Raw genomic sequence first — 15,294 nt, forward strand, 5'->3', positions numbered from 1 at the left:
CCCATTTTTAGCGATTTTTGAGCACTTCCGTTCCTGACGCGCAGACTCAAACCGACTCAAACTAAGCTTGATGACGTGAGCAACCTGTCTGACAGACGTTAATCTTCTAGTAGCTGTGCGTGAAAATTGCCAACGTAAATCTTGCAGAGACGGGGAACTTGAGCAAAGAGTTCTTTGGCGTGAGTGAGCAGGAGTAAGTATTCCGTTGCTTTTATGGACTCATTATCTATGGGCTTCTCCCTTGACGGGACGTCCCCCCGATTGCCTGCGAGCTTCTCCTCCTGTCTGTACGGTAATTTCTGTACAGCGCGACAGAGAGTCGAGTGGTTATGACGCAATCGTTAGCTTATTTTTACTAAATCTGTTTCTACGGGGCCATAATGTAACATAGAAGGTAATGGAGCCCTTTATACATTGTCGTGTTTCTTTAGAAATAAATAATGGACAAATGGAGTCTTTAAACGCCTCAGATGTAAAGTTATTCGCTGTCAAAGTGACGCCAAAATGAATGGGATTCAATGGAAATGCTAACGCAAGTGAAGTTCTGCTACAACATGGCGGCCCCCGGCGGGCTTCAACATCCGGTCGATGGATTACCCCCTTGCTTTATGCACAGCTTCACTACTTCCTGAACTTCAGCCAGCCCTTTGTTTCCTGTCTGTCATTATTGGACAAACGGATTAATCCAGGGGCATGTTCAAGATCACAACGGTGCACAACGTTTTGCTACGGTTTCCGGGTTGAACGTCATGTTTCCTGGAAACGGCGTGCACCGGTGTGCAACGGGGTCAGATGCGTTTTCTCTTGTTTGGTGGGTGTGTCAGAACTGCAGTCCAATCAGCAGCAACATGTGTATAAAGCACACGGTATTAAAGAGAACTCGCACAATGGAAGTAATTTACAAATATGTTCGATACGCAACAACTGAGGATATTAGAAGACATGTTTGTCGTAAGTATTATTGTAAAAATATAGGATATCAACATAATGATGTAGTTATATTTTTAGCTTCATTGCAAGTGTGTGACATTTGGTAGGCTATAGAAATAAACAATGCATGTAAAGTGCTTTTCCTAAAAATGAGAAAGAAAATACAGGGTATTAATAAAACAGTATGAACAACAAATAAAGTCAGTGTGTGAGGCTAAATAGATGTGTTTTAGTCTTTATTAGGTAAGATGTGCTTCATTTCAGTTTCCACAAATCCCTTCACTCGATTGGGATGTTCTCTTGTGTTCTGGGCGGCAATCGGGCATTTTTTGTAGTATTAAACATATTTATACCGACTTAATCAGGCTCCGAAAATTATTCACAAAGAACACAAAAAGCCTTCTCAGCTGCCGTAGTTGCAACTCTTGCGTCATCACAACAGTGCGTTCAACGCATCACCGTTTCTGTTTAAAAAACGTTCTGCAACGTTTTGTCGGCGCTGAACGCAGCCCTGGATTAATCAGTTTGTCCAATAATGACAGACAGGAAACAAAGGACTGGCTGAAGTTCAGGAAGTAGTGAAGCTGTTCCTAAAGCTAATTGAACTAAAATATAAATATTAGATGAAAAGCTTAAAAAAAAATTAAATGTTGGAAACTATAACTGCAATACAATAAGTTTAAGTTCTGAAAGTACTAAACTAAAACTGATTTGAAAATTAAAGCTAAAAAGTAATATTAAAAAAAGAATAACGACAAACGCATACAATTACTAAAACTTTAAGTAAAAATAAATACAAAAGCAAATTTTAAATATTAATACACTTTACAGTATAATGGTTTATAAATAATCCTACTTTAAACTTTGTAGTATTTTTCAGCAACCATTCTGTTATATCCAAAAAGAGGCAATCAATTCATAATATGTGCCACTCTCTGTGTAGTTCACAGACTGGTACTGACTAATGGAAAAATTCCTGAAGCCCAAAAACAATGGTGCTGACAAGAAGGAAATGTCAACCAAGATTTACAAGTTAAGATTTACTTACAATGCAACAATCTGGCAGATCCAGTTCTTCGCCAGTTATGTAGACCTTTGTCCATTTTGGTGATGCATGTTTTGGTGATTCATGACCTGGCTATGACTTCACATTACCGGTTTCCTATTTCAGTTACACAAATCCTGAAGATCTGCAGAAAAAAAATACAATGATTAAAATAAAAATGTCAAGACTACAAGAACAATGTCACTAGAGTACACTGAAGCAAACTGAAATATAGCTATAAATGGCTATACATTTCTTGAAGCTATAAATCTCGTTATCTCTCTTCTCCTGATCAACCACTAGAGGTCGGTAATAATCTATTAAGATACTGAACTTTGAGTTGGCAGGGGTGAGGCCAGAATTTTCTTCAAAACTCTGATCTGTCATATTAAACAGAATAAAAATAGGGGTGTACAAAAAAACAAAAATAGCAATAAATATTAATACTGTTTACAAAATTCTTATTTTGTATAAATATCAAATTAAATATGAAGGGGTTGTTAAATTCTCACCACTGATGACCAAGAGCAACCCAGAAGCTGTGCCATTTCAGAGATACTCTGACCACTTGCCATAGCAAGTCGTTTCAATCTTTATTCCTGCCCATTTCTCCTGCATCCAATGTGTTGATTTCGAGAAATCATTGTTTGCTTACCATCTAATTGCAATAAGTATAGTCAGTAATGGTTTAGTTTTCAATTTGTTATGTTCCTGTTCCTAGTTAGTTTCTTTCCTTGGTTGATAATTAGCTACACACACCCTTTTCTCTTCAGTTCATTATGTCTCACTGTGCAACATGACATCATGACTTTGCGTAAACATACACGCCACTTTCAATTCAAGTGGCGTGTTATCTATACGCATTTTCAGGTATCCGCGTGTATGTCCACGCCGAAATCTTTTGCGTGTATGTCTACGCCATTAAATGTCCGAGTGATTCCGCGTGTATGTGTACGCCGTTAAATGTCCGAGCGAAACGAAGCAAAATCTATATCTACATCTGTGGAGCGATATTTCTTTTCCTAGGATGGTAGGAGAAGACTCATAAATGGTATTAACCCCAGTGACGGGTAGGTTTAGGGACGGGGTTGGGGTAGGTCATATATTTATATATACATAATACAGTAATATAACGTTAAGTCAAAGGCGTTGATAAACACGCTGAAAAGCGATTATGCGTGTTGATAGCACGCCAAAAATGAAAATACGAATTGGCGTGTCATACATACGCCATTTCATGAGATCAGTCTGCACTGTGTATATAAACCCTGAGGGGCTGTTTACACAACAAAGATTTGCTTAAAACGAAGAGTTCCCTTTCGTTGTCACTCCGAGTTCCGTCGGATGACGACGAATGGGGGTTTCAACTTCGAGTATTACAAAACAAGCCAGTGGCAAAGAAATGCCATGGGTCTGCGGAATTTGCATGGCGCAACTCCGCCCCACCTCGTGGGTATAAAAGGAGGAAGCCGGCAGCATGCAGATATGTTTTCGCTTCGGAGCCAAGTTAATTCGTCGTTCCTTTAGCCATCTCTGATTTTGTCAGCTTCTTACGAGACAATCAAACTCTCCAGTGTTGGTGTGACGGCGATCTCCTGGCGAGTGCACACTTCCTGCTAATCTGTGCGTGGTTTGCCAGTTGGTGTATTTCTCCGCGGGCGCTTTAGCACACGAGTTTTTATCTCACAATAGAGCTTGCACGCGGCACGTCTTTTTAAAGATGCCTCGCCCGTGTACTTCTCGTTGCGGTCGACTTGTATCCGACTCTGATGGGCACGAGCGCTGTCTAGTGTGTTTGGGCATTGATCACGCTAGAGCAGCGCTCGTGGATGACTCATGTTCTCTCTGTGGGAACATGACCATTGCAACACTACGATCGAGACTCAGTGACCACGCAAGAGTGAGAGCCCCCTCATCCACACCCCGATCTAGCGCCTCCATGAGAGGCTCTACTTCGGCTGGTGGCCAGGATGATCTGAGGGTGACTGTGTGGAACAAAGAGCCGGCTGTCTGTCCGTGCCCCACAGCACCTTCTTCAGTGTTGCAACCCGCGAGTGTTCAGGGGATTGCCGCGGGACCATTTCCGGGTGCCCCGCGGGTTTCCTTTGGCGCTCCAGAGGAAGACGCGATGTCGATTGCAGCATCACAAAATGGGTCTGATTCGTCTGAAAGTGACGACTCGTCACAGCTGCCACCTTCGGGTGTGAATACGGCTGTGGCTCAGTCTGATCCAGAGATGACGGCCATGCTTTCCCGGGCACCCGCGTGCATCAGGTTAGAGTGGACCCCTCCACCCTGTCCCGAGCGCTCGCGGCTGGACGATTGGTTTTTGGGTGCAGCTGCTGGTTCCCGTCTGCAGCCTGCCCCAATACCTTTCTTCCCGGACGTGCATGATGAAGTCTCGAAGCCCTGGAAGACTCCCATGTCTTCTTGTGACCGCTCGTTGATTTCATCCGCCTTTCCTCCTCTCGATGGGGCAGCTGCCCGTGGGTACACTGGGCTCCCCTCGGTTGAATGCTCTGTTGCGATACAACTGTGTCCTCAGAGTGCTTCTTCTCGTGGCGAGCCTAAGCACCCATCCAAAGCCTGTAGGTTTTTGTCTATGTTAGTGGCGAAGTCCTACAGAGCGGCGGAACAGGCAGCTGCTTCTCTGCATGCCATGGCCACTCTGCAGGTCTACAAGGCCCAGATGCTCAGAGACATGCACGAGGGTAGGACAGACCCAGGGCTCTTTGATGAGCTGCGCGCCGCCACTGACCTCGCTCTCCGGGCAACGAAGGTGACCGCACACTCCCTGGGTTTGGTCAATTGCCTCGAGTTGCTGGCTGTACGTCTTGCTCTGCACCGCTTCAGGGCCATGCTCAAGAATCAACACGTACTAGTCTGATCAGACAATACCGCCACTGTAGCGTACATCAACCGTCAAGGTGGTCTACGCTCCTGCCGTATGTCGCAACTCGCCCGCCACCTCCTCATATGGAGTCAGAAGCATCTGAGGTCGCTTCGTGCCATTTATATCCCCGGAGCGCTGAAACTGTGCAGCCGACGAACTCTCACGGCTTCAGCCCCTCCCGGGTGATTGGCGACTCCATCCCCAGTCGGTTCAGCTGATTTGGGACCAGTTCGGGGACGCACAGATAGATATCTTTGGCTCTCACGACTTGACCCATTGTGCCCTGTATTATTCCCTGACCGAGGGCGCGTTTGAAACGGATGCACTGGCGCACAGCTGGCCGCGGGGCCGCAAATAGGTCAGGGAGGACAAGGAGCAGGTCATTCTGGTCACGCCGTACAGGCCCACCTGGACCTGGTTCTCTGAACTCGTACTCCTCGCGACAGCACCTCCTTGGCCGATTCCCCTGAGGAAGGACCTCCTTTCTCAGGGACGGGGCACCCTATGGCACCCTCGTCCCGATCTTTGGAACCTCCACGTGTGGCTCCTGGACGGGACGAGGCAGGTTTGAGTACCCTACCACCAGCGGTGGTGGCTACCATCACTTCCGCTAGAGCGTCGTCCAGGAGACACGTCTATGCGCTGAAGTGGAACCTCTTCGTTAACTGGTGCTGATCGTCAGGTTCCTGAGAGGAGCGAGGAGACTGAATCCTACTCGCCCTCCTCTCGTTCCCTCTTGGGACCTCTCAGTGGTTCTAACTACCCTGCAGAGTGCTCCCTTTGAGCCTTTGCAATCATTGGAGCTTAAGTTCCTGTCAATGAAGACAGCACTCCTGGTTGCATTGGCCTCCATCAAGAGGGTATGGGACCTGCACGCATTCTCCGTTGACGAAGCAAGCCTGTAATTCGGGCCGGCCTACTCTCACGTGATCCTGAGACCCCGGCTTGGATATGTGCCCAAGGTTCCTACCACTCCCTTCCGGGACCAGGTGGTGAACCTGCAAGCGCTTCCCCCGGAGGAGGCAGACCCAGCCTTGGCACTGCTCTGTCCAGTACGTGCTCTTCGCATCTATGTAGACAGAACGCAGTGTTTCAGGACCTCAGACCAGCGCTTTGTCTGTTATGGTGGTGTAAGGATTCAGGGCGGATCTAATCCGTGGGGAATTTGCATATCATAATTAATAATTGGTAATTAATAATTATTCATACATGTTTGGATTAGATCAGTCTTACATTAAATTTAATCTCCCTCTAAGGGAGGATCTGTCATTTTACCTGCATGCATACGTGTGAATCCCGGAAATTAACCACAAGTTGATTGTAGTTAATTACACGGACCATGTTTCACAAACAGGTAAAATGAATTAGCTCAATTGTCAGGATAATATTTGTGGGATCCACAATATCATCTTACTTTATAGGATTTCAGCAAACGCAATTCTCTGGCCAGAAGAATTGGGTTTCCCGCCCTATCAACACATAACGTTACTCTTTAAAGTATCTTTAATTCGTAAAGCTTGTAGCATAAGTTAGACCTTTGGCACTTAAGTGACTTGAAATTGAGCAAAGAGACAGCACATCAATCTAATGAATATATGATTAATTTAATAGAGGCATGACTACTTATGTATTTACTACGGTTACATGGGATATATGTATTTACAAACACATAGACAACAATGAACAATACAATAAGACATCAATGAACGAGAAATGCATAAAGTTTGGACAATGGATAACGTACATGCGTGAGCGAGTAAGAGAGAGAGAAAGAGGGAGGGGTAGAGAGAGAGAGAGAACATTGACAGAATTTCATTGGCAGGAAGACATTCACCTCTCCGATTACAACACGAAACATCATCTTAAAACTTCTTAGAAGCTCTATAAAGAGATTATACTTGCACAAGTTATGTTATGGTCTGTCTCTGTGTGTTGAGGCATTCCTATACGGCCCTGTCTGGCCGCGTGAGCTGAGTCCTTTGTGTGTGAGGAAACGTCACGTGGGCTGCTTGGCGCGTGTGTTGAGCAGAGGTTTAAAATCTTGGAGGTAACATTACCAAAGAAAATAGATCGGCTAAGTTCGCCTCCTTTCCTGGGAGGTGAACTTGGTAGGACACTTAAGAAAAAGACGAAACTTTTAGACGAAACAAAAAAACAAAAAGGGATTTCCCGAGGGGAAATCGAGTCAACGACTACATTGTTCAGCAGACGAGGAGACCAGCGGAGTAAGAGAGCGAGCGAAGGGGAGAAGCGTCATTTATCACTTTTGGAGAAATCCAGCCTCTTCCTGTTGGCTTGGCCAATTAGAGGGTTGGAAGTTTACAGGCGGGACTTTGGGTTTATGGCCCTTTGTCTCCAGAGAGAGACATCTGAAACCCTAATTTCGTCGGTTGTTTAAGAGAAGAATCTTCACAATTCTTATAATACTAATGTGTCACAAAGTTTAGCAAAATGTAATGTCAATTAACAAATGGGGAACGAAGATTGGAGTTTATCGAGACCAAACTTGCCACAAATGGATTTGGTTAAACATTAGTTGGCAAAAATTGAAACATTATCCAATTAGAGTTGTCGAGAAACATAGACCAAACCACAGAAAGGCAACTCATGAAATAGGGAACTTAGATACATCGTTCATACAATTCTCAAGTGGATATATAATAGCATATATATATGAATACAGGATTCATTTCTCCTCCTTGGTTAGAATTCAGAGAGAGAGAGAGAGAGAGAGACATACTTCTCTGACATTCCTGGTGCGGTCGTAAATGCTGTTATCTAAGAACCCCAGGCTCTGACAGTATGTTAAGTTTTGGTTCTTACTGTCCCAAAAAGCTGGTGCACATAGAATCATAACTTTTACTGTAATTTCTTGTATCTGATTAATTCCGCTGGATCATGAGAATTAAAACAAGACCAAGAACGATGTATAACAATACTGGGAATAGACAGTTAAATGTAAAAATGCATAATGATAAAGTCACAGTTATTCCAATGTGACATGGGCAAATGGACACACATAAAAACACGTCAAATATATCTGGTTGAATGTCTTTTAAAGAAAAGAAGTTCCTTTGGGACATTCCAAAAATGTCATAAAATGTCTTAATGTCTTGTAAGCGGACACCACGCTCTGTCCTGAGTGTGTGTGTGTGTGTGTGTGTGTGTGTGTGTGTGTGTTTGTGTGTGTTTTTTCAAGTTCCAGGCCTTTTGGGGCTAAAGGCTTTGGGATTTTAGCACGAAGGTATTTAGTTATTCAGATTCACCCTGGCCCAGTCCTTACAGTCCCCCTTTTTGTCTGATGAAGTCCCTGTGTGGACTTAATCGGACAACAATCATCACAATGGACGGATGGCAGGTGAATCATGACTCATGCAGCAGGTGGTTATTAGGGCTGAGGATTCAGCTCTATGAGGTTCGAAGCTGCCTCTGGCCTGGTCTCTGACTTGGCACCCCCTTTTTGCGGGTTTCGTCCGAAACCTTTCGTGAGCTTGGCTGAAGATGTTTGTATCTCGTTGAGTCTCCTGTATAGGATGAAGGTCAAGCCCAGTGTCAGGGTGTGTCTGACTACCATAGAGGTACACCGTGCAGTGTCGGCTGCGGTCCAGGCTTGGACAACAGGTGAGGTAGTCAGAATGGGTAGTCGAGACAAAGCTTGGAGAGCTGGGTCGATAGGAGCAATGTCAATTAGCTGGGATCACCCCCCTTTCGCAAACCACAACTCCCGTTCTGGAGTTAGGGTGAAAGTGTGGTACCTGGAGAAGGATGGGATTTCCAGTTTTAATTTGTACTCTTTGCATGGAAGATGGTACCATGCCAGGTCGTCAAGGTGAAGGATGGCACTTTCCGGTGCTTGGATTCACAGGCTCTAGTGGAGCGAGGTGACACAGGTGTCGGTGTCATTCTGGTCGTAAGTAAGTGCAGCTGTGCGCACAGGAGTGTTAGCGAGCCGCCTGTCACTTACACTCTCTGCTTGGGTCTTGATGCCTTGAGTGCGTAGCTTGGCTTCGGCAGGGCAGCGGGTGTCGCTGATCTGCAGCCCGCAGATTCCGTCAGTGTTGTCTCTGAGGAGAGGCTTGTTAGGGCAGAGATAGTGAATTTCTTTGGTCAATGTGCACACGTACGGGTTCGGAGCTTAGGACGGCTTTGTGATGCCGTCGTTGCAGTCAACCCTGTCCGGCGTGTGGATCTTGATGTGAATGTTACTTTTCAAAATCTGACCTTGACAATGTTCTTGAGCCGGTAGATTCGGCTTGACTCTATGATGGGCAAGTTCAAGAGAAAACCCCCCAACTTCTCTGCTTGTAGTCGACGCAGAGAGGGATGGCACTACCCAGAGAGTAGGAAAGGTGTATTTGTAAAGAGTCAGTTGGCGTGGTGATGGCGGACGCCAGCACGGTTTTCACGAGGCTTAAGGGTATCAGGTGCGGTGGAATTCTACCCCTGGCGAGGCTGTCGATGGAGGAGTTCACCCCCTGCAGCAGGTTTGTCATCAGGGCTGTTACCAGCTGAGTTTGAGCAAAGTCATTCACAGTTCCCTTCAGTGTCTTGTCGATGGTCTGCAGGGATGCACTCTGTTGTGAGTGCTCTTTTATCTGTGGAATCTCAGTCTGAATTTCGGCTACATGCCGTCCCACGTTGGCGAGGTTTGCTGCATTCATGCTGGACATACAAGTGTTAAACAGAGTTCGGCAGTGCGGCGGTGGTTGTGGCCACCTGGCTCCGCTAGCGTGACAGTCATTTTCTCAAGTTGCTTGAGCATGTGTTCAACCATGGTCTCAGCGTGAGTGCGGGAGTCCTTTGTCCATCGGCACCTACCCAGCTGTATTGTGTTGTTACGCTGGGGTAGTGTGTTCTGTAGGCGTTGTGAGGATCAGGTGGCACATTCACTTTCTGAGTGCGGGTCCGGCAGAAAAGGAGTCCTGGTGCCAGACCTGGTGAGATGTCCGATTGCGGTTGCTCTCTGGTTGTCTGGAGGCACAGCGGCATCCTGGTAAAAGTGAAAGGGAGAGAGAAAGAGAGAAAGGGAGGAAAAATTTCAGCGAGTCTCGTCCTTTTGGCTAGAACAGTTTTTTCACTTTGAGAACGCCGGTATGCCACTTGCTTCGGTGTCTTGCAAGTGTCTCTGGTGCTGCGGCGTGCAGCGGCATACATTGGCATTTTGAGAACGCCGGTATGCCACTTGCTTCGGTGTCTTGCAAGTGTCTCTGGTGCTGCGGCGTGCAGCGGCATGCATTGGCATTACCCCCCTTTTGCACTGTGGCATCACAAGCTGTGGCGCGGTGATGGCATCAGGTGCAGAACGCTGAATGTTGTTTAGTGCACGCAGCATGTGCTTGTTGACGTAGGTTGTCTGGGGCACCGGTTGTCGGTTTGTGCAGACGGCGTCCGTGGGTGGTTGGAGGGGTTAGAGGTGGTTTCTCATAGTGTCCATTGTTTTGTCATAGTCTTTGGTAAGCTGAAAGGTTAAGGTCAGGTGAAGCAGGGGCTCTGTGACTTTTGTCACACTTGTGGGGAGAGACTAATCCATTACCCTAAAAGTTCAGAACCACGGTTTAACGGGTTCACTAGGTATGTAGCATAAAGCTAGGTGTTTCACGTGTGGCTAGCTAGTGAAGTGTGTCTTGTATCCTTATCTTAGCTGTGGATGTTAGGAGGCCAAGACTTTATGTGGTTCCGAGAGTATGTCCTGAAAAGGGCATAGTCATGGTTCACTACGGCTTGACGAAGTGAATGATAGGGGGAAAAAGGACAGCTGTCCTATTTGAATAATGCTTATTATCAATTCTCTGGACTATAGTTGTGCCCTAGTAAAGTGCTGAAATACTTGTGTTTCAGGGTCACAAAAATGAGTGCGCTTGTTGAAAATAAACACAATCACAAGTATAGGTGTCTCTGTTTCCTTTCTGGGCCCTATGGGGACTGGAACCACATTTGAATAAGAGAGGAAATAAAAGTAAATCATATAGGTGATCGAATAGCCAAGGGAATAGCTGAGTGCTATTATTTTTAAAGTCAAAGAAATTAAAGAATTAACGAAGAGCAAAAAAAAAAAAATTAAAAGCGAAAAGAAATAAAAGTGATCAAAACTACGGGAATGATCTTAAGGCGAGAATAATCAGTGGCCTTAGTGACTAAACTTTGGATTTACCTTGGTCACCACTTCATAGTGGGTTACGGCGATTGCGTGTTCCAGACCACACCGTGTGTGCCCCATCGAAGGGTTAGTCACCTGCCAATGAAAATCCCTATTGCTATATGAATTCTTCTCTAGCTACACAGTTTACATGTAGTTAAACTTAAGTTTAATTAACAGGTCATCTGCGAAGTTATCCTCCGACAGTTAGGAAGGACTATGCCTGAACTAGGGAAGGTAAACTTTAGCTAAGAGGAATTGCAAACACGGAAAGTGAATAATTAGAAACCCTAACCGATGTTAAGGAAAGTATTTTAGAATACGTTACATTGTGTGAACACAAGCGGTGATTAAGGGTTCAAGTAAATTATGCTAACTGCTAACTGTAGAAGTCTTTATTTAGCTTAGCATAAGCTGGATGGACGCCAGGTTAGGTTAGTTTAGCTTGAGCTAGCTGGATGCTAGGTTAGGTTAGCGTAGCGTGAGCTAGCTGGATGCTAGGTTAGTTTAGCTTAGCGTAAGCTGGAGGGATGCTAGGTTAACGTAGCCACCTAGGCTGGTTTGTTTACAAAGTGACATCACAAGTTAGCACTTCCTGTGACAAGTCGGTGTCATGGGAACCATAGCATGTCAGACAATTCAACAGTCCCTAACGAATGTATGTACATTTTTCATGAATTATGCATGTTTAAACGGGTTAACAGGATGCACCTATATTTTAAGTCTTTCTAGGACTCGGTGTTACATTAAGTAAAATGCAGATGTGTTTTGGCATTAGCTAATTTTACTCATGGAACTCTTCTCTTTATCTTACGCAACTTATTCTATTTGTTTACAGAGTAAGGTAATAGATTTGCTGTAAGTCAAAGCTTGTCTAAGCATATATAGTTACGTCCCTCTCGTGCACGAATGCTGACTTTTCAGCGAGTAAACAGTTTTGATCGCTAGGTAGCTCTCGGCTTGTAGATGCAGCTAAAATGTAGGTGAATTACATCAATCTAACAATAATTTGTAAGGCCTTTACAGTTGTAGACAGGGGAGCGTCACCCAGGTCTACCTAGATATAACTCTGTCCTGAGCTTTCTTTGTTAGACACAGGTTTAGTCATACTACAATTTGGATTTCTTTTAAGCAAAGCAGAATAGATATCGGTACAGTCTACAAGCTGCTGAGATGAGGTTTCTTTGTCAAACAGACTTACGCTTTACTGCTGAACATGCTACTTTTAGTTGGAAATCTAAGGCTTTTTACTTAAAGTAGAGATGTCAATTCCAGCTATCGTTTTATCTGCATGTGGACAAGCCAGCGATCAAAATGCGTATCGCACGTTGTGTTCTGGTTGGATCGCAACGACCAAAAGCACGCCTGTAGGTTAACAGTAATGTAAAACTGGGGTAGTTGTCCTACACTCTGGCGTTACAGGGGACGTATGCTCAATTTGGAGTTAGTGTTTCTCGTAACCCTTCATTGTCATGGAAACTAATGTTTAGCAGTGTCATTTCAACCAGCATGTCGCAAATGTTTGTTTTTAAAAAAAAAGTCGTGCATAGTCTTTTTGCAGGTGAGGCTCACACGTCTATTCGAGATTTTCTTTAAATCAATAAAGGTCTAATTTTTCCTATTGCAGAGTCTTGTGTCTCTTTGATCACACATTTTCGTCTATTCATAAAAGTTCTATGTCCTTATGCTGATCAGGGACCCTTTTAGAAGAGTCTTGCACTGTGTTTGTGCAGTTCAAAGTCAGTGGGGTTTTAGGAAGTCTTTGTGAGGAGGTCTTCTGCATTAGGTCACGCATCGTTGAGTGGGCATTGCGTGGTATTTGGCGAGCTGGAAGGTGCAGGGTCGCGAACTTGAACCTTGACTTGGTGCTGAGGCTGTGTATTCCTGGATGGCTGCTGGAGTTCCTGGGAACTCTGTGACCTTGGAGTCTGGCTTTGGTGACCTGTGTGACTGGAGGGGCGGGGTTCTTGAACTTGGGCCCAGACGGTCAGGTGTTTGAAGTCTAATCAAAGCTCAGAGCATTCTAGCAGGTCTTTGCCCATCGGAAAGGGGTACATGTCCATTTGTGAGATGTGCACCGGGTGGGTAGGCCTCAACAGACCAATTGTCAGGTAAGTGGGAGCTCTCTGTTCGAGCCGGAGGTCGTTCTGGCTGTACGACTGCACATTCAGCTCACATAGTTGGGGTATAAGAGTTCGATCTTCGCTCTTAGCTTTAGCACTGAGTTTTTTCAAAGAGTTGAGCTGACATTAGAGTGAGGTTTGAGCCGGTGTCTACCCATGTTTCAAGGCTCACCTCATTGTCTAGAGTGATGGGTAGGCAGAGTTTCCGGGCCCACCCCCCCCTTTTGATCAGGTCTTTTGGGGTTTCGGACCCAGCTGAGGGAAACTGTGCTGTCTCGCTCAGGCTGTGCAGCTGTCAGCTGTGGTGGCTGTGTGCTGCTGTAGGTATGATGCTCAGCCATAGGATGGAAGGCTCGTACCTCTTGAATTTTTGGAAAGTCTTTTGTGAAGAAGCTTTTCAGCGACTCCAGTGTCTCGGCTGTCTGAGACGTGGCGGCACTGTGTTTGTCTGATGTGTGCTCAGACTTGTGCTTACCAGTGGCAGGTTGAGAGGGGTACCGCTCCAGGCTGGAATGGTCTTGGCTTTCTGTAAACAGGGCGATGGTTTGGTGGGGCGCCCTCGAGAGGCAGCTCTGAGTAGTGTTCAGAGAGAGAGTAGATTGTGTTTTTTTTTTTTTTTTTAAGTCTTTTCGGATTCTGGATCAGAGAATTCTTTAATGAAGGCCTGCCGCAGCGGCTGGTGATGTTTTGAACAGTGGGCTTTCAACACCTCTTTACAGCTCTGGGTTCTTGGCTGAAGGGTGCAGACCAGTCAGGGGAAATTTGTGGTGTGTGTTTCCCCTTTTCCGGTCATGCTGCAGTCTATAAGAGTGTTTCAACTCGGTGTGGACAAATGTTAAGTTTGTCTTTGAGATCGTGTCTCTGTTGAGCAGGTTCATGGATTTCAGCTCGGCCCGTGCGTAAGTGTTTAAAGGCCTTGGCTTTAGTGTCTCTTTCTTTTAGTTCAGTCTCTGCTGAACGAGCTTGTGGGTTGTGGCCCGGGCCTCTTGCGAGTTTCTTTCGCAGGCTGTGGCTTACGAGTCTCTTTAAGTTCAGTCTCTGCTCTTTGCAAGGGGCGTCACTTTGTCGGAGTTTCTCGTTGATTTCCTCTCTGGTTCTTTTCTCTGACTGCTCTCTTCGGTCTGTGTGTCGACGAAGATCAGACAGGGCAGTTTGAAGTCTTTCCACTTCCTTCTTGTAGCTAGGGGTCGTTGTCATCCTCGGCTTGCATCCTTAGCGTTGCAACTTTGTGCTCCAGGGCGATGCGGCTCCTTTCGTGGAGACGTTCTTGTGTGATGAGCTGGCAAGTGAGGTTGACGTGTATGACCGGTCTTTGTCGTGGGAGCTTTGGCTTGGTTTGTGCGCCGTCAGCTTGTCCACGTCTGCGATGCTCTTGGCTCGAGGCTCTGAGTCACTAGCGTCCTCGGGCAGGAAGTTAGCCATCATGGCCGTCAGCCATGTGTCGAGGTTGTCCCAGCGGGTTGTGGGACTGTAGGACCGGAAAAAACTGGCTTCACTGTGGGCGAGAGGAACACAACACACGCAGAGAGACCAGTGAAATTTCGTTCTACGTTTAACGAGCTATAATACGGGCTATGCCGTGTATGAAAATTTTGGTTAACTGATGCAGACAGTTAAATCATTCGGTGGGACAATTTAGGTAGGTCAATATGGGCCTGAATAAAATTTAACAGGGCGGTAGCTTAGTGGTCACCTGCTGATGCTATCGGCTTGGTTTGTCAAACTATTATTCAGCGTTCCTTGTTGTCTCAGGTAGGCTCTGTCTTCTAGGTGAACTGAAAGGAACAGAGCACAACAGAAAAGAGCAGTGGCAAGATAGCAAAGTTTGAAGTAACATGCAACCATCAAAGATGGAAAGGTCTGTAATGAAATGGCGTCAATAGTACACAGGAAGTGTTACAAGGGAAGAGGAGGCCTAAGCCTGCGGTTTGTGGCTCGGAGAGGAGAAGGGAGCCACACGCTTCAATGACCGGGGGAATTCATAGATTCTGTGGCCAATACTAAGTGGATGGGTTTAATACCTTTTTCTAGTTTGCCTGGGGTGAAATGAGGTCATTCGGGTTGGAGTCAGCATTGTGGTTGGTCTTCCTGTCATCCCCAAACACTTGACAGCAGTGTCCCGGGCCCTTCCGTATATCTGTACCGATGTGCGCCCTCTCACGCAACC

General features: G+C 45.8%; 1 protein-coding gene across 1 annotated transcript; it reads left to right on the plus strand.

The window, feature by feature from the left end:
• Window positions 1-3,830: 3,830 nt before the first annotated feature.
• Window positions 3,831-6,837, plus strand: LOC130070670 (uncharacterized). The gene is made up of 2 exons (XM_056235151.1): window positions 3,831-4,686; window positions 6,806-6,837. Exons 1-2 carry the CDS (start codon window positions 3,831-3,833, stop codon window positions 6,835-6,837), a joined length of 888 nt encoding a protein of 295 aa, XP_056091126.1.
• The last annotated feature ends 8,457 nt before the right edge of the window (window positions 6,838-15,294 follow it).

This window comes from Rhinichthys klamathensis, unplaced genomic scaffold (assembly GCF_029890125.1).
Source record: "Rhinichthys klamathensis goyatoka isolate OS25496 unplaced genomic scaffold, OSU_Roscu_1.1 h1tg000413l_1, whole genome shotgun sequence".
NCBI classification, from domain to species: Eukaryota; Metazoa; Chordata; class Actinopteri; order Cypriniformes; family Leuciscidae; genus Rhinichthys; species Rhinichthys klamathensis.